This window comes from Anoplophora glabripennis, unplaced genomic scaffold (assembly GCF_000390285.2).
Source record: "Anoplophora glabripennis isolate ALB-LARVAE unplaced genomic scaffold, Agla_2.0 scaffold508, whole genome shotgun sequence".
NCBI lineage: Eukaryota > Metazoa > Arthropoda > Insecta > Coleoptera > Cerambycidae > Anoplophora > Anoplophora glabripennis.
Genome location: NW_019417487.1, coordinates 268,062 through 289,291, shown reverse-complemented (window position 1 = coordinate 289,291; position 21,230 = coordinate 268,062). Strand labels below are relative to the sequence as shown.

The window sequence follows — 21,230 nt, the reverse complement described above, 5'->3', positions numbered from 1 at the left end:
CTATCCTCGCTTAAAATTAATGACATCCGAATCACCCTGTATAAATATATGAAAACTTGTTTCTTGTTGGTCAACGATCTTTTTTTGACTTGTTCTTCTCTCCGCTACAAAGAGATGGTCACATGCTTCAATACTATTAAAAGTTTTCTAACTTCGAATGTAATCAGATCAAAAACAGCTATAAAAAAGATATTTAGCAGTACAATAGCCTTAGACCGCTAACGATAAATATCACTGCACCATTAAAAGCCGTAAAAAGATATTTAACGTTCTCATTAACTTTTATTCGGTAACAGGACTAACGGAATACAAAACGATCGCTTTATTCGAGACAGAAGAAGCGAGAAAGTACAATTTTAAAATTAATACAAACGCCGCTACCGTTCAAATCATTTCAACTTCTTTCTCCAACTACTAAAAAACTACCTAAGAAACCGTGAGTCCCACTTACATCAACAAATGGTACGAATGGCATTTCCCTTCCAATGATTTAATTTTCTGAGCGGAGAAACGGCCCAAAGAAACCGTACGGATAGCGATCGTGAGATAACTTATTTCTGCATTTCCGTCTATGCAAATGGACCTACACCTTTCATGTCTCCTTTATTTAATCCAGATGCAATTTGTATCCGTAATTGATTTGTGAATAACGCAGCACAATCGAGATTAAATCTCAGCAGATGTCAATACCGTAAGCTCATTTCACAATACCGTATCTATAGTTTTACGTCTGAAAAACATAATTGAATTTAGTGGTCCAAATAAATTAATTATTGGACGATCAAAAATAATGCGGAATTTATTTTTACTGTAACTTAATTTTTAGTCGATCACATTGGCCTTGGAAACGAAATAAGTCAAAGCACAAATTTAGACGGTCGTGGAAAAGAATGGCTTTGATATGTGAAATCTATCGGTTCCACAAAAAAAAAAAACTTTCTCTTCGTTTGAATTTTATTGTTTATGCAATTTTTTTACGCCAAATTGTACTTGTTCTTGTATTATTAAACAAATTACTTCCACGATATTTAGAAAAAGGTTCAAGCATTTTTTCAAACGGGTTAACTAGGGGTTTAAAAAAAAGTTCCTTAAACTTTTCAATAGCCATTTTCTGGATATCTAATAGTTTTCAATACCCCTCTTGCGTAGTGTTAAAATAAATATGATGCGGTGGAATTAAAATAAAGGTAAAAACAAAAAACCGAGACACATTCAGCGGCAGTTTTTTGTAAATAAAGACTCACTACAATCAGAATTTGAAAAAAAAAATCTACGAACATTAAAAAAATTCAATATTTTGGATTTTTTTTGAATTGTACCCTGTAGAAGGTGGTCAGTCGCATTAAGGACACCCAGTATAGCTAGGAAATGATTAGGACGCATCCACAAATCCAAACTCGATAAACAAAACGATTTTGACAAGCCACTTCTATACTAGACATATCCATATTCCCGTACGTTTATTAAATTACATTACATTGTCTGTTGTTCTGCTTGAATAAACTTTGTAGGCATGTTTATTACAATTCTCTATTCGTCTGGGTTGAGTGAAAGGTGGCCGCTTTGTTTTACAATTTTTTAAACAGTTCCTGCACTTTTTCCGCGTAGATACACAATTTTTTTGGAACTGGCATAATCCACAATTAACCTACTTTTCATTTTCTTAACAAGTAAACGCCGTTTTGCTCCGATTATAATTACTTTTATTTCATCAAATTACCTAAGCCCGTGACGTCGTAAAAACAACAGAAAGTCTCTCTTGAGAACTGTCATTTTAGAAAATAAAACTCTGCAATGTTTTTCAGCAAAACTTTTCCCAATAAGTATAAATAAAAACGCTTTTGTCAAAATGAATACCTATTTGATAATTTGACGTCTTTATTAATTCCGTTTAATGTTGTTACCTGACTCGCCCACTAAAAGAGCAGGTCTTTGTCTGAGAGGAAAAAAAAATCGCTTCTTTACACATTCAAAAGGATTGCTGCGAGATGAATCACGGCCAACTTTATATTCAAACCGCAAAGTGATTGGATTCGTACAAGCCGTGATGATACCGAAACCTATAAGCTCATACATTTATGCAATATTTAAATGAACGACAGATTAAAACAATCCAAAGGAAATTTATCATGTTTTTTTTTCGTAATTTCTAACGACGTTTCGCAAGAATATTGTGTCATTTCCTTCGAACAACGGCTTCTGCAAAAAAACAATGTCATGCGTCAAATTTTGACAGAACGTATATTTTTATAAGCAGGTGTAAATAGAAAAAGTGATTTAATTGCAAATTCGACTGTTTAATAATGCAATAAATTCAGTTGGTGACATAAAAAAGTGCTAGATTCTGACGTATTTCCTAGAAATCGTAAATGACGACGAGGAAATCCAGTGGAGCTAAAAAAAATAGCGATAAGGCTCGAAATAGATTGCGTAGATCTTGCAATGTTTGAAAAATTGATTGATGAGATAACTTTGATAAGAGAGCGATCATCTGACGGTACATTTGATATATTTTTACATGTACATCGTTCCAGAACACTGAAATTGTGGCTCAATATTTGGAACAATTTTAGATAATTTACATATTTTGTACATACAGAGTGAATCTTAAATTGTATATAAACATTTTAAACCGCGGTACAGCATAGAACATCTAATTAATGACCTTGTTATGAAAAAAATCGGAATAAAGAAGTTACACTTAAAATAAATATACGTTACTTTTTAAGAGAAAACTTGTTGAGAACCACTGACTTTATTCTGGCCTTTTAACAAATTGAGAATAGTGAAAGTGCGACCAATTATGCAGTGTTCCCGGATGTTACATAGAAGTCTTAAATTTTAATTTTTTATAAATAAATATTATTTTAGAGTGTAAGTTAAAAAAATTTTGAAACATAAAACTGTTAACGTCATCTTATCCTCTTTCCAACAATATTGTCTTTGTCCTGTTTTCACATTGAACTATAAAATCAACGTTCGATTGTTCACTTGATTTTCGAGACAAGTGTTGCGGTTTGCGGTAAACTGCAAATATAAAAAATAACTGCAAAAATACAGTGCTTTGAAAACCATTTTGCACTAGTGGAAAGACTTTTATTTTATTTATTTAAATCATATTCCGTGCTTTGAGAACGGTACAAACTCTAAAATTCGCATTTAAATATTGAAATTTGGCAGTTTGTGTAACATACTTTAAAAAAAGGTTAAGGTTGCATTAAAATTCGATGACGTCATATCTACGAATTGAGACACCCTGTATAGGTATATACGTTTTTTACAAAAAAATGTACGCAACTTATAATCAATACAAACGCTGAAACATACGATATGTACAGTTGTTATAAACAAAAACGCGACAGAATTCCATTAAAGGCTAATATTTACATTAGACGCTTACAATAATCTCGAGATAAAGCTAATTAAATACCAAGTCTTAGTTCCACAGCAAATATCACGCTCTTTGTGAAATAAGGATGGCAGCAACTGACACGCATTTTTGTATCGTGACTATGTTATTGTGGAAAGGTTCTGAAGCAAAACGACACTTACTGTCATCGATAATTTATTAAATAGGAATAATTTGCTGTGACATAGAAAAAGTTGTTCTATTTATAGCGCAAGGTGAGAAAGTAATCAGACTGTATAGGGTGGTGCAGATTTTAATTCTAAAACTTTGCAGCATTGCATTTTCAGCAGAAAGTTTCAATATGAACCATGGGCACAGAACAATTTGTTTTCGAGGTAGGTACAAGGTGTTGGGTTAAACAAACATTGCTGAATGAAACTAGGTCAACAATTTATCTACAGGCGAAAATTTGCGGGGGAGGCTTACAGATACCAGTGGCGGAGATGTAAGGGGAACTTCAACATTTCCACGCCACTAAGTATTTTGGAGAGTTAATCAGTGTTGTAAGAAAGAGATTCCTTCCATTTTATTGGGGAATGAACAATTTCACAATCATGAGTTTCAATTTAAAAATAAGCTTACTGAATAAACAAAAATAACTCTAAAACTGTACGATTTACAAAAAATAACTAAACAAATGAAATCAAATGCTATTGTTTTTGTGGAAATTTAAAATTTCAAGAAAAATTCGAAATTCGAAGAAATATAAGTTTTATTAAAATAAGATAGGTTCTACCATTATCTTTGTCATTATAAATAAAATATAAGCAATTGTCTTGAATATATCTGAAAATCTTCTGTTCAATTTGTTTTTATGTTGAAATATGGTTTAAAAACACTTTATTATTTATTTTTTTTGTTAAAGAAAACTTAAATTATTTTTCTTTTCGTTGTTTACTAATGAAAAATTTAAAATAATTAAACAAGTACTTTTTCAAGTGATTTTATTTTAAGTTTCTTCAATTTTCAATTTTTCATAACGCTAAAATGGCTTTTTCTTCGAATAAAATAGATCTATTTTCTTAGAAATACCACTAGTCCCACCACTAATATAAATCGGTATTTTATTTTTATTTGACAAAGTTAAAATCTGGACTACCCTGACAGGGCTGGATTGAGGAGTATTTTTGAAAATAAATAGTTTTTCCCTTTTTATTTTCTCATATAGAGAGTAATAGTTAAAAAATAGTTAACAAAATTAACAGAAATATTCAAACTTGCCTTAACATGCAAAAATTTCAAGTTCCCTAAACCACTTGTGGAGATATGGTCAATCGTTTTTCTACGAATTTTCTCTAATTTCAGATGAAAAATGTCGCAATTTCATGGCAGTTATTTGTTTACGAATCGGGATCCTTTAATCCATAACCTTTCAATCTCGGAGGACCCGAACAACTAACCTGATGCTGAGCCACAGGCGATTTCTATGTACAATAGACCAATAACAATTTTTGGGGCCTAAATTGGAGCAACATCATAAAATCTAACGTTTATTGTATCGCATATTTTCTGTAAACTCGAAACAACGTAATATTCAACAGCAAAACCGAATACCTAGATAAATTAAAATAACACGATATACGATTAATAATTTTGAGTTTTGCATGTTCCACTAAGGCGAAAGCGCAGGAGTAATTTGGTGTTCAAGCTTAGGTAAATATTTAAGTCATATTGGGTACTATTTGAGTAACACTTCGATAAAACTACGTCTTTTCTGAGTAATATTCGAGTAATTATTTTCCCCCTTGATTTTCTACAAACTAGGAACGAGAACGATAAGCCATACGGTAAGTATTTCGAATGTTTTTAAACAAACAGATAACAGCAATCATTCATTACGTTTAAAATCCCCTATATTGATAGCAATTGCTGATCGCCTATAAATAATAATAAAAATAATTGTTAACGTGTAGCTATTTTTTTTCTGTGTTTTGATTCCAAGTTTCGTTTGTCCGCTACACTATGCTGGTTTAGGATAATACTAATTAAGAGCAGAAAACAATTTGAATTTTGACACCACTCTATACAGCTTTATAGTTCAAGGTGAGCATTGCAGTGCAGCTCAAGACCGTCAACTGTTCCCTATTTGGAATTCTATTGTTACATATGATCTACTACCTCATTAGTATACTGGCATTTAAAATTCGTCAGGTCTCCCAACCGACCGATCGATCGATAGATACACCTATACAAAACTAACGTCATTACGAATGGGCCGAAACAAACGGATAACCGCAAACGACATTCATCTGTTATCGGGCGATAATCGCCAAGGTGGCTGCGCTTGTGCGTTCACCATTTAAAAATAAACACAACAACTCAAAACAAGCGGCGGCCGTGCCGACGAGTCCCACCGCCGCGAAACACACACCTGTGTACTTCAGGATTGTGTTATTGTTATTATTGTTTCTGTTGTTCTCGGGCTGGCTACGCCTGCGACCCGAGAACGACAGGGTGGCCGTCTTGTTCAGCTTGCTGAGGGAGTCGGCCTTGATGGTCATCTTGTTGCCGCGGGTCTTCACCCGCACCCTCGGCAGGGTGCTGCTCATCGCGTGACGGCGCTCGTAAAAACACTCACGGACGATCTAGTAACACTGGAGCGGACGATCGCGCATCGCGCTGCTTATCTCGCGCCGAACTGAGCGGGCCGTGCGCTAATCTGCGCGCAACGCGTTCCCTCCTACCTCCCCTTCCCGCCCGCGCTTCACTTACCTTGGCTGGAGGCGCAGCTGCGGTCGCCGACGGAGCCGGGGGGCGTCGAGACGCTGGTGCGCTCGCTGTCCTCCTCCTTGCGCTTGAGTGCCTGAAACATGAAAAAAAAAATTAATATATGTATATTATAATTTACTACTTATAGCACAAAACTTTCAAGTCCTCACGAAATTTTGCCTACCTTTCGAACACGAATCTTAACTTATTTTTGTGCGGTCGATCCTAAAAGATAAGTGATTTGAATCTAATAATTTCTGGGTTTCCTTTTTTAAGAAAAATAACAGGCACATAAAAAAAGTTCAAACCCAAGAGAACCCATACATAATTTCCGAGGGAATTCGATGCGCTGACACGATCCTGAAGTCACAATTGATGACTTGCCGATGAAATTCAGAGAAAAGTGAAATTTTTGGTTGAAAATGCCCAAATATGGGTCAAAACTAATTTTTTCCTAAATTTTGTATATAAAATTTATTTATGGTCTCTATATTCCTCAGAAAATTTAGTATTTAAATGAAAAACTGGCTCAAATATGGGTCGAAACTGTTTTTTCCCTAAATTTTGTCCAAATATATAACTTTCGTATTATTTTGAGGCGCAGTACACAATGCCATTAGTAAAATTTACCCATAATCTCCATATTTCTCAGAAAATCCACTATTTGGACGAAAATATGCATCAAAACTGTTTTTTTTTTTCCTAAATTTTACCCAAATATATCACTTTCGTATTATTTTGAGGCGCAGTACACAATGCCATTAGTAAAATTTACCCATAATCTCCATATTTCTCAGAAAATCCACTATTTGGACGAAAACTGGCCCAAATATGTGTCAAACCTGTTATTTTCCTAAATTTTGTTCAAATATATCACTTTCGTATTATTTTGAGGCGCAGTACACAATGCCATTAGTAAAATCTACTCGTGATTCCATATTTCTCAGAAAATCCTCTATTTGGATGAAAACTGGCCCAAATATGGGTCGAAACTGTTTTTTCCCTAAATTTTGTTCAAATATATCACTTTCGTATTATTTTGAGGCGCAGTACACAATGTCATTAGTAAAATTTACCAATGATTTCCATATTTCTCAGAAAATCCACTATTTGGATGAAAACTGGCCCAAACTTGGGTCAAAACTGTTTTTTTCCTAAATTTTGTCCAAATATTATATCACTTTCGTATTATGTTGAGGCGCAGTACACAATACCATTAGTAAAGTCTACCCATGATCTCCATATTTCTCATAAAATCCAGTATTTGGATGAAAACTGGTCCAAATATATGGGTCAGAACTGTTTTTTCCTATATTTTGTCCAAATGCCATTAGTAAAATTTATCCATGTCGTCTATATTTCTCAGAAAAATCACTATTTGGGTGAAAATTGGCCAAAATACAACGAAAATTATATATTTGGACAAAATTTAGGAAACAAATCAATTTTGACCCATATTTGGACTAGTTTTGATCCAAATAGTTGATTTTCTGATTAATATAGGTCATGAGTAAATTACTAATGGCATCGTGTTCAGCGCCTTAAAATACTACGAAGATTATTTGGACAAAATTTAGGAAAAAAAACAGTTTTGACCCATATTTGGATGTTTCACCCAAAAATTTAATATTTCTCAGAAATTCATCGACAAGTCATGAATTCTGGCTACAGGATCGTGTTTAGCTGATTGAATTCCTTCGGAAATGATATGTGGGTCTCTTGGGTTTGGAATTTTTTTTATGTGCGTGTGTAATCGAAGAAAAATACATTTCTTTGTATATCATTTCATATTTAAACTACAACTTCCAATTCCGATCGTCATGCCGTCTATTTCTCTTTTGTCTGACGTCTAAAGTAAGGTTACTAAGAACTGCAAATTTACTTTCCCATTCAAGCGAGTGGCATGATACGAAATTAAAGAAAATAATATAAATAAATGTGCCTAATTTTGCCTAAAATGTGTCTATATTTAATAAATACATTTTCCCTTAAATTTCTGAAAATTCGTTTACCAGGAAATATTAAGACTTCCACTTGCATGTGTTTTGGAAGATGTATAGACCGAATAATGTTGTAAATTGAAGATATGAGTGTCGTGAGAAATTTTCAGTTTAGAATTTTGAAAATATTTTTCTGTTGAATGTGGTTCGACCGCACAGTTAAATTGTGAATAATAGGCAACTTGCATAAATTCGTACACTACAACAGACAACAATCAACAGTGGCAAAAAAATTTACTTCTTTCATGATGTTTAATTGATTATAGACGTTTAAAATTATGTAAAAATTGTAATTTACTCAAGTTATCAACAAAGCATTGTGTCGTCATTTAGTGCGATCGAGAATCCAGTCTGCTTCTTGGCCTTCTACCATCTAATTTACAATTTCCATACCGACGAAACGGAACCTAATCGGCCGTCATATCTCTGTCATTCATCTTCTCGTTTAATGATCACACTAAATGACGTCACGAATTTGCGAGGCAGCCATTTAAAATATGCATTCCGCACGCCATACTTTAGTAATTAATTATCAATTAACAACCTCTAAGAGATTTCTAATAAATTTAAAAAAATATATGCAAGTTGCCCATTTCCGACATGTTACGTATAATCATCCGATTATTTATTCAAGTATTAACTGATTCTTAAAATCCTGGTCCTCAATCTACTATTATTCTTATGTATTTCATTTCATAATATAATAAGGTTACTAAGTACCACAAACTTATTTCTAGGGGCACCAAAAAGAATAAGCAAGGAAAATATCTACATTCATTTTAGCATTATATTCATTTGCCCAATAAAATACTCTAATAATTTAACATAGCTAATGACTGAGATGTTACGTTTGTAAATAGTGTACTCAATTATATTACTATATAAAATAACTTGACCCAACCTAATTATATATACATAAATAGAAATGTATCTACATCTGCAAAGTTAGCTTAAGTCAGGAAGGTTTTTTTTATATTACATAAAATATTTACCTGGCCTAACACTAACTTATGTGAAAATTAGAATTATTATTAGTTTTGAATAAGAAGCTAGATTAGGTCAGATTACGGTTTTTTTTTTTTGTAATTAAAAACCAATCTAATATATAATCTAAAGATAATTCTTATAATTTCTGCTTAAATAAAAGGTTAGGTCAGGTCAAGTTTTTCCTATTTAATGTGAGAAAAACTTAACCTGACTTAACCTAATGTTACACCTAATACATTTCGATATAAAGAACGTTACGTTAGATGAAGTTAAGTTTTTTTATTTGGAAATGTGAAGGTTTAAAAAAATAACATCGTTGGCTATACTGTTTACAAACGTAATATCCCCTTCATCGGCTCTGTCAAATAACGAAAGTATAATATTGCTCAACTGAACATAAAAAAAAGTTTACAAATATATTCAATTCTATTCACCAATTCACCTGACATCCTTTTTAAATATATTGAGTACATCTAGAAGTAAATTTGTGATACTTAGTTACCTTATTTCAAAGGATGAGGGGGGATAGAACGGCGAGAAAAGTTGAAGAGCATGACGTATGACGACTCGAAATAAAAATATCAGATAGAATACTAAGAAATAATAATAAATACATTAAATACAATTGTACATACATATTAGGGTGGCCCAAAAAAAAAGAATTTATTTTTTTTCGTAACTCTTGTGAAAATATGTTAGTTTATCATGTTTTAAGAGACCCCTCAAAAAATCAGCTCAAAAAAATTTTTTAGAGGTTGCTCTTAAAACATGATAAACTAACACATTTTCACAAGACACGAAAAAAAAATATTCGTTTTTTTTTGGGCCACCCTAATAGATATATTATGTATTTTCCCTTTAAATGTCTCAAAATGAATTTTCCAAGAACTATTAGCTTTCTAATTACGTGCTTTTAAATGATATTTGACTTGTGTTGTAAATAGTGATAATTAAAAATGTGTAATGAGTACACATTACAATTTTACAACTCGGAATATTTTTTTCGACCACACGAACATATTTTCAGAAATATTTTGTGAGGACTTAATCGTTTTCCACTGTAGTAAATACACGAAAAGAAAAAGTTCTTAAAACGTCACTCAACTAACAAATAAACATGAATGCTATTTACGTGTATACGAAAAATTAATCTGGGACGAAATTAACATAAATTGTAGAAGAATTTGAATCATGCAACAATAAAAAAGAAAATGACAACGACGTGTTCTTTCAAGAAAAAACAAATTTCACTCAGAGAATATTAAAACATGCTATTTACATCAAACAATGAAACACACAGTAATAATAAGCACGGTCCATATCTTTAAATTTGTAACTCTTATATAAAAAAAAAAACAGAATATTTGTACACTGAAATGTTGGAGAGTATAGTAAGTTGCTAAACAAACTGGCAAGTACTGGGTATAAAGACCAAGATTCAAGCGAAGAAAATGAACGTTATCTTGTGCATAGAAAAAAATTCGATCTGCTAGGTTGCAACTCATAATTCAGCTAGCAATCCGGCTATATTAAACATTCTTCTGTCGAGATGGTATTTTTACACCCTCTTATACTCTTTTTTGTTGAGTATATACTTAAGGATAGTCACTACTTAGTAGTACGTACTTACTAGATATGTTCTCTGCTGAATTTTATACACACGTTTCAATTCATATGTTAATTAGCAATAAATTTATACAATATTTACTATTAGTATAGCTGTTAATAAATATATAAAATCCGGTAATATTATACTTGAAATTTTCATACATTACAATAAAAAACTTATGGAAAATAGAAAACATGCTGCTCCTTGTCCTATTTTCTTTTTAGAAAAAGGCTCATGAGAACCCGGCTGTTTTCACTATCACGTACATACATATAAAAAAAGCACGAGAAAGTCTTCACTTCCACCTCATTTTTCGACCCGCAATGGTAGAAACGGAGAGAATATTTTTCTAACGGCCCTAATTAGATCCTGAGTCGATGATTACCCTCTTCTCTGGGCCCGTTAGCATCACGAAATTACTGCTAACCGTGAGCAAAGTGTAGAAACTCGAAACTGAAATCTACCTAATTAAAATAAATAATAACCCTTAAGTTCAGAAACATTTTCTCTCGCCGATGTTTTGGATTATAATAAAAGTTATGATGAGTACATTATTAATTCTAATAACAAGAAACAAGGAAATTGGAAATTAGTGTTTTTTGAACTTATAAATCACATTACAGTGACTGAATTTAAGGAGGATCGAATGCTACGAAAAAATGCATACGTATTATTGTGATATATTATTTTTGCAATGCGAAATCAAATTCTGTTAATTATTTTCGAATTATTTATCGATTTGTTTTTGTTTTTAATAATGTCAGTTTTAGGACCCCTGCTATTCATAATTTATTTCAATGATCTGCTTTTATCTTTATCCCCAGACAAATATGTTCTTTAAGCTGACGATACTACTTTGATTTGCAGGTATAAGTTTTATTCGGTGCAGGAGTACATAAGATTAAGAATTTTTAATATTATTGTCTTGTTATAATTAATACAGGGTGATTCACAACTTATTAACAAAAATTGGGTATAGATGCGGCATGAAAATGGGAGACAATATCTTAAACATTGTTTTGTAAAATCCTTATGGTTTCCGAGAAAAAAAATTATTGAAGTTGTAGTACATTCAACCATTACATAGCTGGACAACTGTAGTCTCTAGCGCCATTCGCAATACGCGTGGAGAGCCACGTGGCCTCAGCGACGCCGAATACTAAAATCCGATTGTACAATCGTCATTGCAATAGTGTTTACCTGTTATCTGTGGTATTTACAATAGTTTTTTAGTAGTTCATTTTCGAACTGCCCTTTTTGATGTTTTCCTTACAAAATTGTATTTGTAAGAGTCCCCTGTACATACAATTTTTTTTTGATAAGTTCTGAATCATCCTGTATATTTACTCAAGTGTGTATTGTTGCATTGATTTATCAACATTTAACTTTGATTTATTACTTTATATTGAATATTTTACTAGTTTTTCACTAGCTACCATTTTACCTTAAACAAAAAGTAGTTAAATAAATTTATCTATCTACCTATATTAGTCATTTTCAGACGTTCGCAAACGTTGCGAAGCAATAACAGCAATCACAAGGAAGTTCTTGGTTCTGCTATTACAAAGATTTACTCTACGACGGACGATGGGAACCTATAAAGCAAGGAACAAAACATTCGAATCATAAGGAAGATAACAGCTTTGTTGAAGTGTTGGTGTTTCCTGCGTCATCCAACAATATGCAAAGTTAATGACTTCGATAATTGGAAAATAAGGAAGCAATTAATACCGCGTAACAATTATCATTGCGATGGAATAGAATAAGGTTCACATGTCGGGTATAACAATAAAAAAAAAGTCGATTCGCGGTATTATATTCGTGTTACAGTTAAAGTGCGACAGATGGATACTGACGAACGGACTAAATTTCGAAGTTGCATACGAGGGATGTTCAAATATTTAATGGTCTATTCCCAGCACAAAACATATTTCTTGTTAGCAGCGAGCTAACGACTAAAAATAATGTACCTAATACCGTTAATATTTATTTAACATATTTTACGTCTGATTATTTACAGTAATCTATTAAGGAATCGCTAATTGTTCTCAATTTAGATAATTTTAGAAGAATTAGGAAGTTATCTATATTTCAGTATACCTACAGGCAGTTAAGTAGATACAGTTTTACTAGTTTCAAAAAATGTTTCTAACGATGCTTTTCGTACATTTCAGACAAAAATATGAACTTTATTTCCAGACTTCTAAGGCAGTAGTAGTTAATGGTTAAAAAAAAAATGGATTGGTTACCAAGATGACGGTTGGGTTTTTTAACGTTTCGGGAAAAATATCAGTTCTTCAAAGTTCTATTGTCACACTACTGAAATTTTAAATTTTAAGTATCTTTTCATATTTAAAAGCTACTATGAAACTAGGGATAAACTATTCGAATAGATAATTTCTATGAACAATTAGGTATTTCGGATCTAAATATAGTAAGTTTCATGTTGAATTGTAGTTTATCAAAGACAAAGTAGAATTATTTAGAAAAGAGAGAATATTGAAAATCATCTTTCAGAATAACACGAATTAGCTTACTGTAAGTTATGATCGCCATATACTTTAACTATTCGTTACCTTACAACCATCCTCAATTCTATACCACCATAATCCAACGAATTTCATTTGCCATTAACACCATTAAAGTAATTTAATCAACATTTTTACAGCATTTCTCCCAACCGCGCATCACAATTGTTACTTCTGTACATTCCAACCGAGGAATTACAGAGATATGCTAATTTTTGTGGAATTTGTCATCGAGTCCTAGATATTAATAATAAACTACTGTTAGAAGCAATATTAACATGTTCTTCTACAGTTAAAATACCTGGTTCAATTATGGTGTACAACCAGATGGATATCACCTTATACTACGAGGTGAAAATATAAAATTAGACAACTAGGATGTAGGTAAAAAGTAACTGCTCTATATTTTCTGTTGTACAAATAAAAATTAGATCAGTTTAAATTTTTCGACAGCAAATTTCTGCATTTTTTATCAATACCTCCTACGTAAATATTTTGACAAAGTAAGATTATTTAAAAAATCATAAAGTGACATTATGTTAATCAGCTTTTTCGAAAATTTCATATTTGGAATTTTGCTAAATTCTAGTGTTAATTAATAATATTACAGGCTGCTACAAATTCGCTTCTTACAACAGGAATCTCGGAAACGGTAAGAGATACGAACTAGATTAAATGGGAGCAAAGTTGCATAATCAGGGGACCAACATTATGCACCTGAAATATAAAGGCTAACATGATTAGTTTTCGAAATACATATTTGAAAGCCGAAAATTTGAAAATCCGTTTTTATTTCGTTTCAGTCTTGTTTGAGGTGATATTGAAAAAAAGAAGAACACTTTCTCATGGCTACTTTTTGCCCTCTATCGAATGGCACAATCAATTTTTATATGTAACGTTTCGTCTCTCCAGGACCATCATCAACTTAATTTTTTTAATACGACCCTGGACATTTTATTACATTTTTTGTAAGCCTTCATGACCCCCAATACTGTCTGCCTCAACCCGAACCAAATTCAGACGTTTTGTCTCGAGAAATAAGAGGGATATTTTGTTTACTAATATTAAATATTACAATATGGCAATTAGGAGACCTTTTGAAACGGATCGAAACGAAATTTACCATCAATATAATTGTTTGAAGGCATAAATAATTTAAATACGTTGTTGGCCAAATAAACAGAATAGAAAATTTCTACACATTATATACAAATTGTTATAATTTTGTACCTTTAGGAGAAAACTTTTTTAGGGACGCCTATGAAACTCATTAAATTTTATTACTAGGTGTTTTTATACATGTTCAACTGACTTCGGAAAGACTATAACAGCCTGTATATGAAGTCAGCGAAATATTTATTTCATTAACAATAATAATAGAGTTAGACTTTATTTAAAAATATGTAAACAATACAAGTTAAAAATAAAAGAATTATAAAAATTGAAACATATTCAAAACAAATGAAAATTAATAACCAGTAAATTCTCAAATATATTTTTTTCAAAATAAGGATTATTTTTAATTTTGGCCGACTAAAATAACGCGATATACTTCGAAGTTTAAAATGTATGCAACCCGACAAGCAAAAATTATTAGAAACATTTTTTTCCTAATATCACAAAAAGTCACACGAGCAATAAAAATAAACACGTTTTTTTGTTTTGATCGACGATAACTCGGGACAAATAATCGTAGGAACCGGAACCGCTCAAATTGAAGAGAATTAAATTATCTAAAAGAGCTTTATGATGAAATTACCAAAAAAAAATCCATAGGCCTTTTTAAGAAAAACAAAAAGTTACAATTTATTTTTGGGTTGATTTTCTTATGATTACTCAAAAACTGCTGAATCGAAAAAATTTAAAACTGCAGATCTGAAAACTAGACATTTGAAGCTTCAATTTCCTTTATTTTTATTCTCTCTACGACCGTTTCTCTCCAAGTTACAGCTCTTTGAAAATCACCCAAAATTTTGGGATTTCCCTTAATTTCTGTGCCTAGTGTATTTAGTGACTATCGTGATGTTTTTATAATGAAAGTACTTATTTAATAAAATTCCAAAGCCAACTTTGTTGGTTATTATTTTTCATACAAACCAAAAGCGGAGATACGTAATTCTGTCACTACCTCATAAATAACGTCGACGTTACCTAATTGCCAAACGATGTAACACTCGATGTGTCGTAAAATCGGCAGTAACAAGGTTTTTACTACACGTGACTGTCGGACGGCCTCTGGCCGGTGTAAATACTTATGATTAACACCATAAAAGTTTGTAAACATTTAAAATGCTGCAACCAGTTTATTTATAGCGGTTACGCAATGCAACAGGTAGGTATAGGTAGCATCAACAAAAAACAATGAAGAGCATCGTCATCACATGTGGGCAACAATCCACAGCGCATAAGGTTTCTTCCTCTCGCTGGTTGAAAGTTTTATCAAAATTTAAACTGTTTATTCTAATATTAATCGTTTTACATTTGTTTTAATAAACACTTGAAATTCAAGGAAACAGTAGGAGGATTTCGTCTCTTTAACTCGAGACTGCGATGTTGCCAAATTTTGTCTACCGCTCCTAGAATTGAATACATATTTTTTTCGAGCTAGTTTCCATTTGATGTTTCAGAAGAAACCAATAACTCATTCGAGTGAGAAAACTGCCACCATAATATCTCTATAGAATTTGTCGGAATTAAAATATCGAGATTTTTCGAAATTTCGTTCCACTTTCCAATCTGAGCTAGATACGAAGCCATCTCCAGCTCATCTACTCGATGCTAATTCCGGCAAAAGTATTTACCGTTGTTAGAGGAACTCTAGATGACCTTTCATATGCTGAATTTTCACCTAGGGTTTGAAAATTTCCTAAGAAACCTTCCACGAAGTTCCAGCCGCCCCTAACCACCAAAGCTGTAGCAGACGATGTTCGTCAACATACGAGATGCGCCGAAAAAACACTTGTTTCAAACATGAATACAAACCTCCAAAATATAGTTCAACAACCCATACGAATCGAGAAGAATACAAAAATGGGCGAAATGTCCGAAATCTAAGCATTACAGGGCTTCTGCGGAGCTATCATATGCTGTGTTCGAAAGTCAACTCTAGTAATTTACAACTCATTAAACAGGAATACTCGTAGATACTTTACCAGTACATGTTATACGCTCCAAATTATTAACTCTATACTTTAAAGCATTACATTTTTAACCAAATAACATAAATACATTTTCGCGATTCAAAACATTATCGGAAATTAACTTCTTCGAGACCTAGATCTTCCAAAACTCATGCCTTCAAAGCTTCCATATTCAAGTTTTTAAGCATTCATACAGACACTCTAAGGAGGTTACACAAACTTCAGTCCTAACCCAGCACACAAAAGATATAGACCGATCGACTCATTTAGAGGGAAAAAAGGAAAGTTGTTACCTGGACTTTTATATTTGGAAATGGTAAAGGGGCTTATAATAAACGAAAAAAAATAATAAATACGTGAGCAGGGGTGGCGGAAGGTTCATTTCGGGGGTTGAAAAGTTGTGAAAAATTGTAACATTGGGATTTCTGGCGAAAGTTGACGTCAAACAAAAAAGTATCTAATTCAAAAGTACAAAAATCTACAACTTTTGTAGAGATCACTTTTTAAGATAACCTAAAAATTTCCGAGAAAAATGCGAAAACCAGGTTTTTTCTTATTTTTCGTTTTTTATTTCTCATTTCCGCAAAAATAATTTAATTTTGACGAAACTTGGTGAAATTATACATTTCTGTGTATCCACACCACAAATTTTTTTAGATAAAAAAATCAAGATATACATTTTTCTCGGTCCGAAACACTGTTTTTTCAATGAAAAATTCTACTTAGAAAAATCATCATACAGAGTTCTGCCGGTGATCAGTTTTTTCGTTTTGACATATACTTTTTGGTGAAATAAAAAAATCTGTAATCACAGTTCAAAAACATGCTCAAAAAATTAAAAAAAAATAAAATATGACTTGCAACAATGAATTTTTCAGTAATTGTTGATTTGTTTCAATTTAAAAAAAAACAAAAACTGACCACCATTCACTTGTACGGAAAAAATAAAAAAACTGTCTAATTGTTTGAACCAACATTTTATTTTTGTACAGTATTGCTATAAACATAAGTCGAATAGTGAATAAATAAAATAAATAATAATTTTTTTCCGTAGGATCGATTAGTGTACTTATTTTTTTTTAAATTTTGATGAATTCATTGATATACAGTGTGTTTTAGATAAGAATGGGATAGCATTAGGATCTAGGAAACGGTAAGAGATACGGGGTGGCTCAGATTAGAAAAAAAGTTGTTTTTTATACCTAACAATATGCCGTTTAGAAAGTTTTGAAATTCCGGGTAGTTCCGGAGATATCCGGAAAAAAACCGAAATTTTGTAAAATTGTTTAATTTCATTTCTGGCTTTATTTGAAAACGAATTTTAAAATAAATTCATATTTACAATGCCACTTTTTCACTCTATACAATGGCATCAACATTTTTGCAATGTGACGTTTCATCTTCGAGGGGCTATCATCAGGTAAATTTTTTTAAATATGTCTGCTATTTTTATGACCAAATCTAGTCATTTTTAATTCTGAATTAGATGATATTACTATTATAACGCTTAAAAAGTTTTTAGATTGTTTTACCTATCATTTAAAATTTTTCCTGAGTACGGCTCTGAACGCTTTCAAAATATCTATTGGATGAAGTCATAACAGTATAACTGTCAATACCGTACAAAATATCCAATTATTAGCAATACTAATTAGAAATAATAAAACATTTCATAAATTCGTATTATTTTTTTATTAGGTACAACTTTTAAATTATTTATTAAAAAAAATTGTTGGATATTTTGTGCTGTATCGACTTTTATACTGTTATGACTTCCTCCAATAGCTATTTTGAAAGCCGTACTCTGGAAAAATTTTAAATGATACCTAGCTAAAAACCTACAGCATGATCTACAACTTTCGCATTAGATACTTTTTAGGTTTATTATACGCCCCTTTACCATTTCCACTTATAAAAGTCGAGGTAACATTTTTTTTTCTCCAAGTGTAATTTGGTTGGACTAATAGTGATAAAACCATACTCGACAGTGTTCCACAATACAAACTGATCCGCGCAAAAGAATATTAATCGAAAACCTCACATAAACAATAAACACAAACCCGCAATCTAAAACATATCGCAGTGTAAGTGCCCTATTCCTTTGATAAAAATAGGGAAAACATTTTTTGCCTTTAGACTTAGTATTATTGACTTTGTGTATTAGAATATGAAAGAACGTCTTTCGTTTCATAAAAAAGTTATTCTAATTTCATCAAAGGAATAAGGCATAACTGACGGCCTATACAAGCAACGCCAAAATTAGTTAAACAATATTATTTGTCATGTCAAAAAATATAATAATGCCATTTTATTTGTTCACACTCTGACAGCTTTCAGTTATTAAGAAATTTCAAAATAAAATTCAAACATTGAACGCCCTGTATCTTTGAAACCAGCAACATTTGCATAAGGCATATTTGGCTTAATCGACTTATTTTGACCACCAGTATCTTCAGCTTCGATATTTTGCCACCTTTCGCAGACAGCCTGTATAATATATGTAGACAGATCATTGCCAAATATTTCTCTTGCTTCTCCTTGTCTTTAAGCTCGTCTTTAAGTATCCTGATGACATGCTCAATAACTATGTTACTCTGAGATCAGATTGTAGATGATCTAATTTATCATCCGCTCACACTTGGCAACATTGCCGTCTCGATTTAAAGGGTTCAGAGCATAGACCACCTAGACTGGCTTATAGAGCGACTTTGGTGAAAACACTTTGGAGCCTGATTTGGAGCCCAGCGTTCAGTCGTGTCCTAGCATTTGACGTGTATGCATCGCTGTGATTTCGATAATTAGACGTTTTATCATGGGCAAGTGTATTGTAAAACATTGTGTAAATAGAAGTGATCGAGTTGGTGAAGAGGCGAAAAGTTTCCTTCTTTAGGTAAGTAAAAAAAGGAATATATAAAAGGTAAATATGTACGCCATTTTTCGGTTAACGTCACAAGTTTCCAGGGTTAGCTTTATAATTTTGTTCGCCCACATAGTGTAGTGATTAACGTGATATTGTTATTATAAAATAATGAATTACTGTAAAATATTTTTAATTATTTACTTTATGCGAGTCTTAAATTTTTATGAAATTTTACCAATTCTCGTTATTTCGAGATAGCTGAAAATTAATTAAATATTTTTTTCAATTAAAAAAATCGCAAACAAAACTAATTTCAGATTCAGTATTCGTACAGTCAATTAATTTTTATTAAAGATCGTGGTTGTTTGACGTATCTCGAGATGTAGTAATATGCTAAGAAACAGAAAAATTAATAAAATTTTTAAATAATGATGAAAGCAGAACACAGAAAAATAAAATTGTTTATCATGTATTAAAAAACTTTCTAATTGTGCACATATTTGAAAATTTGCATGAACATCAATTTGTTAATTTGCCTAACAATTGTAATCATTTAATGGAACTTGTAAGGGCTGAATGTGAAAAGTATATCGATGTACGAATAAATCATGAAGTCAAATTATTTAATTCGGTAAAATCTACGAAAAGGCAAATATTAAATAAATTAACGTTATTTAGAGGACAATAAATATATTTAAATTATTTTGTAGTTTTATTTAATTTGACACTAAAATATACTATTTTCTGATTCCAAACTTAAAATTGAATATTCGTCATAAGATGCAATATAATGTTTAATATGTAATAAAAATATTACTTAATCCGGATCTGCTTAAAGATGCGCGCGATCAGATTGCTTTCCACACTCCACTTCCCCGGATTTTGCATTCACTGGTACCCGTGCATTGGAATTAGATACGGCCAGTCTAGGTGGTCTGTGGTCCAGAGCCTACCAAAAGAATTTCTCTTTCTAACATTTCTAACCTGACTTTATATTTCCTGCATTCGGCAATATCTAGATACTATTAGAAGTTTCCCTCTCAGACTGTCGCTCTCTCGGCTACGTAAACGATTTTTACGACTTCCTGGTACATTTACGCGACTTCCTAGCCGACGCTAACAACAGAGCCGCGATCCGATAAATTCCAATCAGGTAGAAAGTGAAAGTTCGAGATTCTCGGCTCTGCTGCGGCCGTTCGAAAAATCGCGCGGAGAAAATAGTCCTAGGTATTTTTGTGCGATCCGACGGGCATTATTATGGTAATGGCTGAAAGCCGCCTGGCAACAGTAAGGCCAACGTACCTCTTACCTTCCCGGGAGAAGGAAAAAAAATCTTGGCAGAATAATTGTAACATTGAGGCATTACGGAATAAGTTCTAACGGTTAATTACCGAGTGAGGTACGTGACATTTAAGACAAGAAACGCGAATGCACAGCAAATTTATGTCCGATATGGCGAACAGAATGTCAGCGCAATGTTCAGCGGGGTAGAGTTTAAGGTTGGGCAGGTATAATATAAATGTGTACAGGGGGAGCCCGAATATTGCTGCAGGTCCACGAACTACCTAGAGCAGGGATGCACAGACTTATAGGGAACAGGGGCCACTCGGGAAAAATATAAGCTAAGGACGGGCCACTACAAACAATATTTATTAACACAATTTTTTTTATTTTTAAATAGTATGAAATACAATGATAAAAATAAAATAATAATAATAATAATATCTCTACTCCTAATTCTAATTACGAGAATTAGCCCAGAAGTCGGAGACTTGTGCGGGAGAGGAGGCGGCATATTACTATTACGCAGGCCGCATTTGCGCCCAGGAACGACTTATGTTGGTAGGCCCTAACCACCATTCAGTGCAGGAATGAGGGAAACCTGGAAAACCTCATTAATTAGGGGGGTGGTCAAATGCCAACCGGTGTCAATCTCTCACATTGACCCAAGCCAACATTCTTCCACCCTACCATACCTGCACAGAGGG

At 32.5% G+C, this 21,230-nt stretch overlaps 1 protein-coding gene across 1 annotated transcript in view; it reads right to left on the bottom strand.

Moving 5' to 3' along the window:
- The window catches only part of LOC108911806 (protein lap4), a 212,075-nt gene that overhangs the window by 55,113 nt on the left and 135,732 nt on the right, over window positions 1-21,230 (bottom strand). The window contains exon 9 of the mRNA XM_023456349.1: window positions 6,122-6,212. Within this exon, the coding sequence (XP_023312117.1) occupies window positions 6,122-6,212 (91 nt within the window). The remainder of the gene's footprint in view (window positions 1-6,121; window positions 6,213-21,230) is intronic.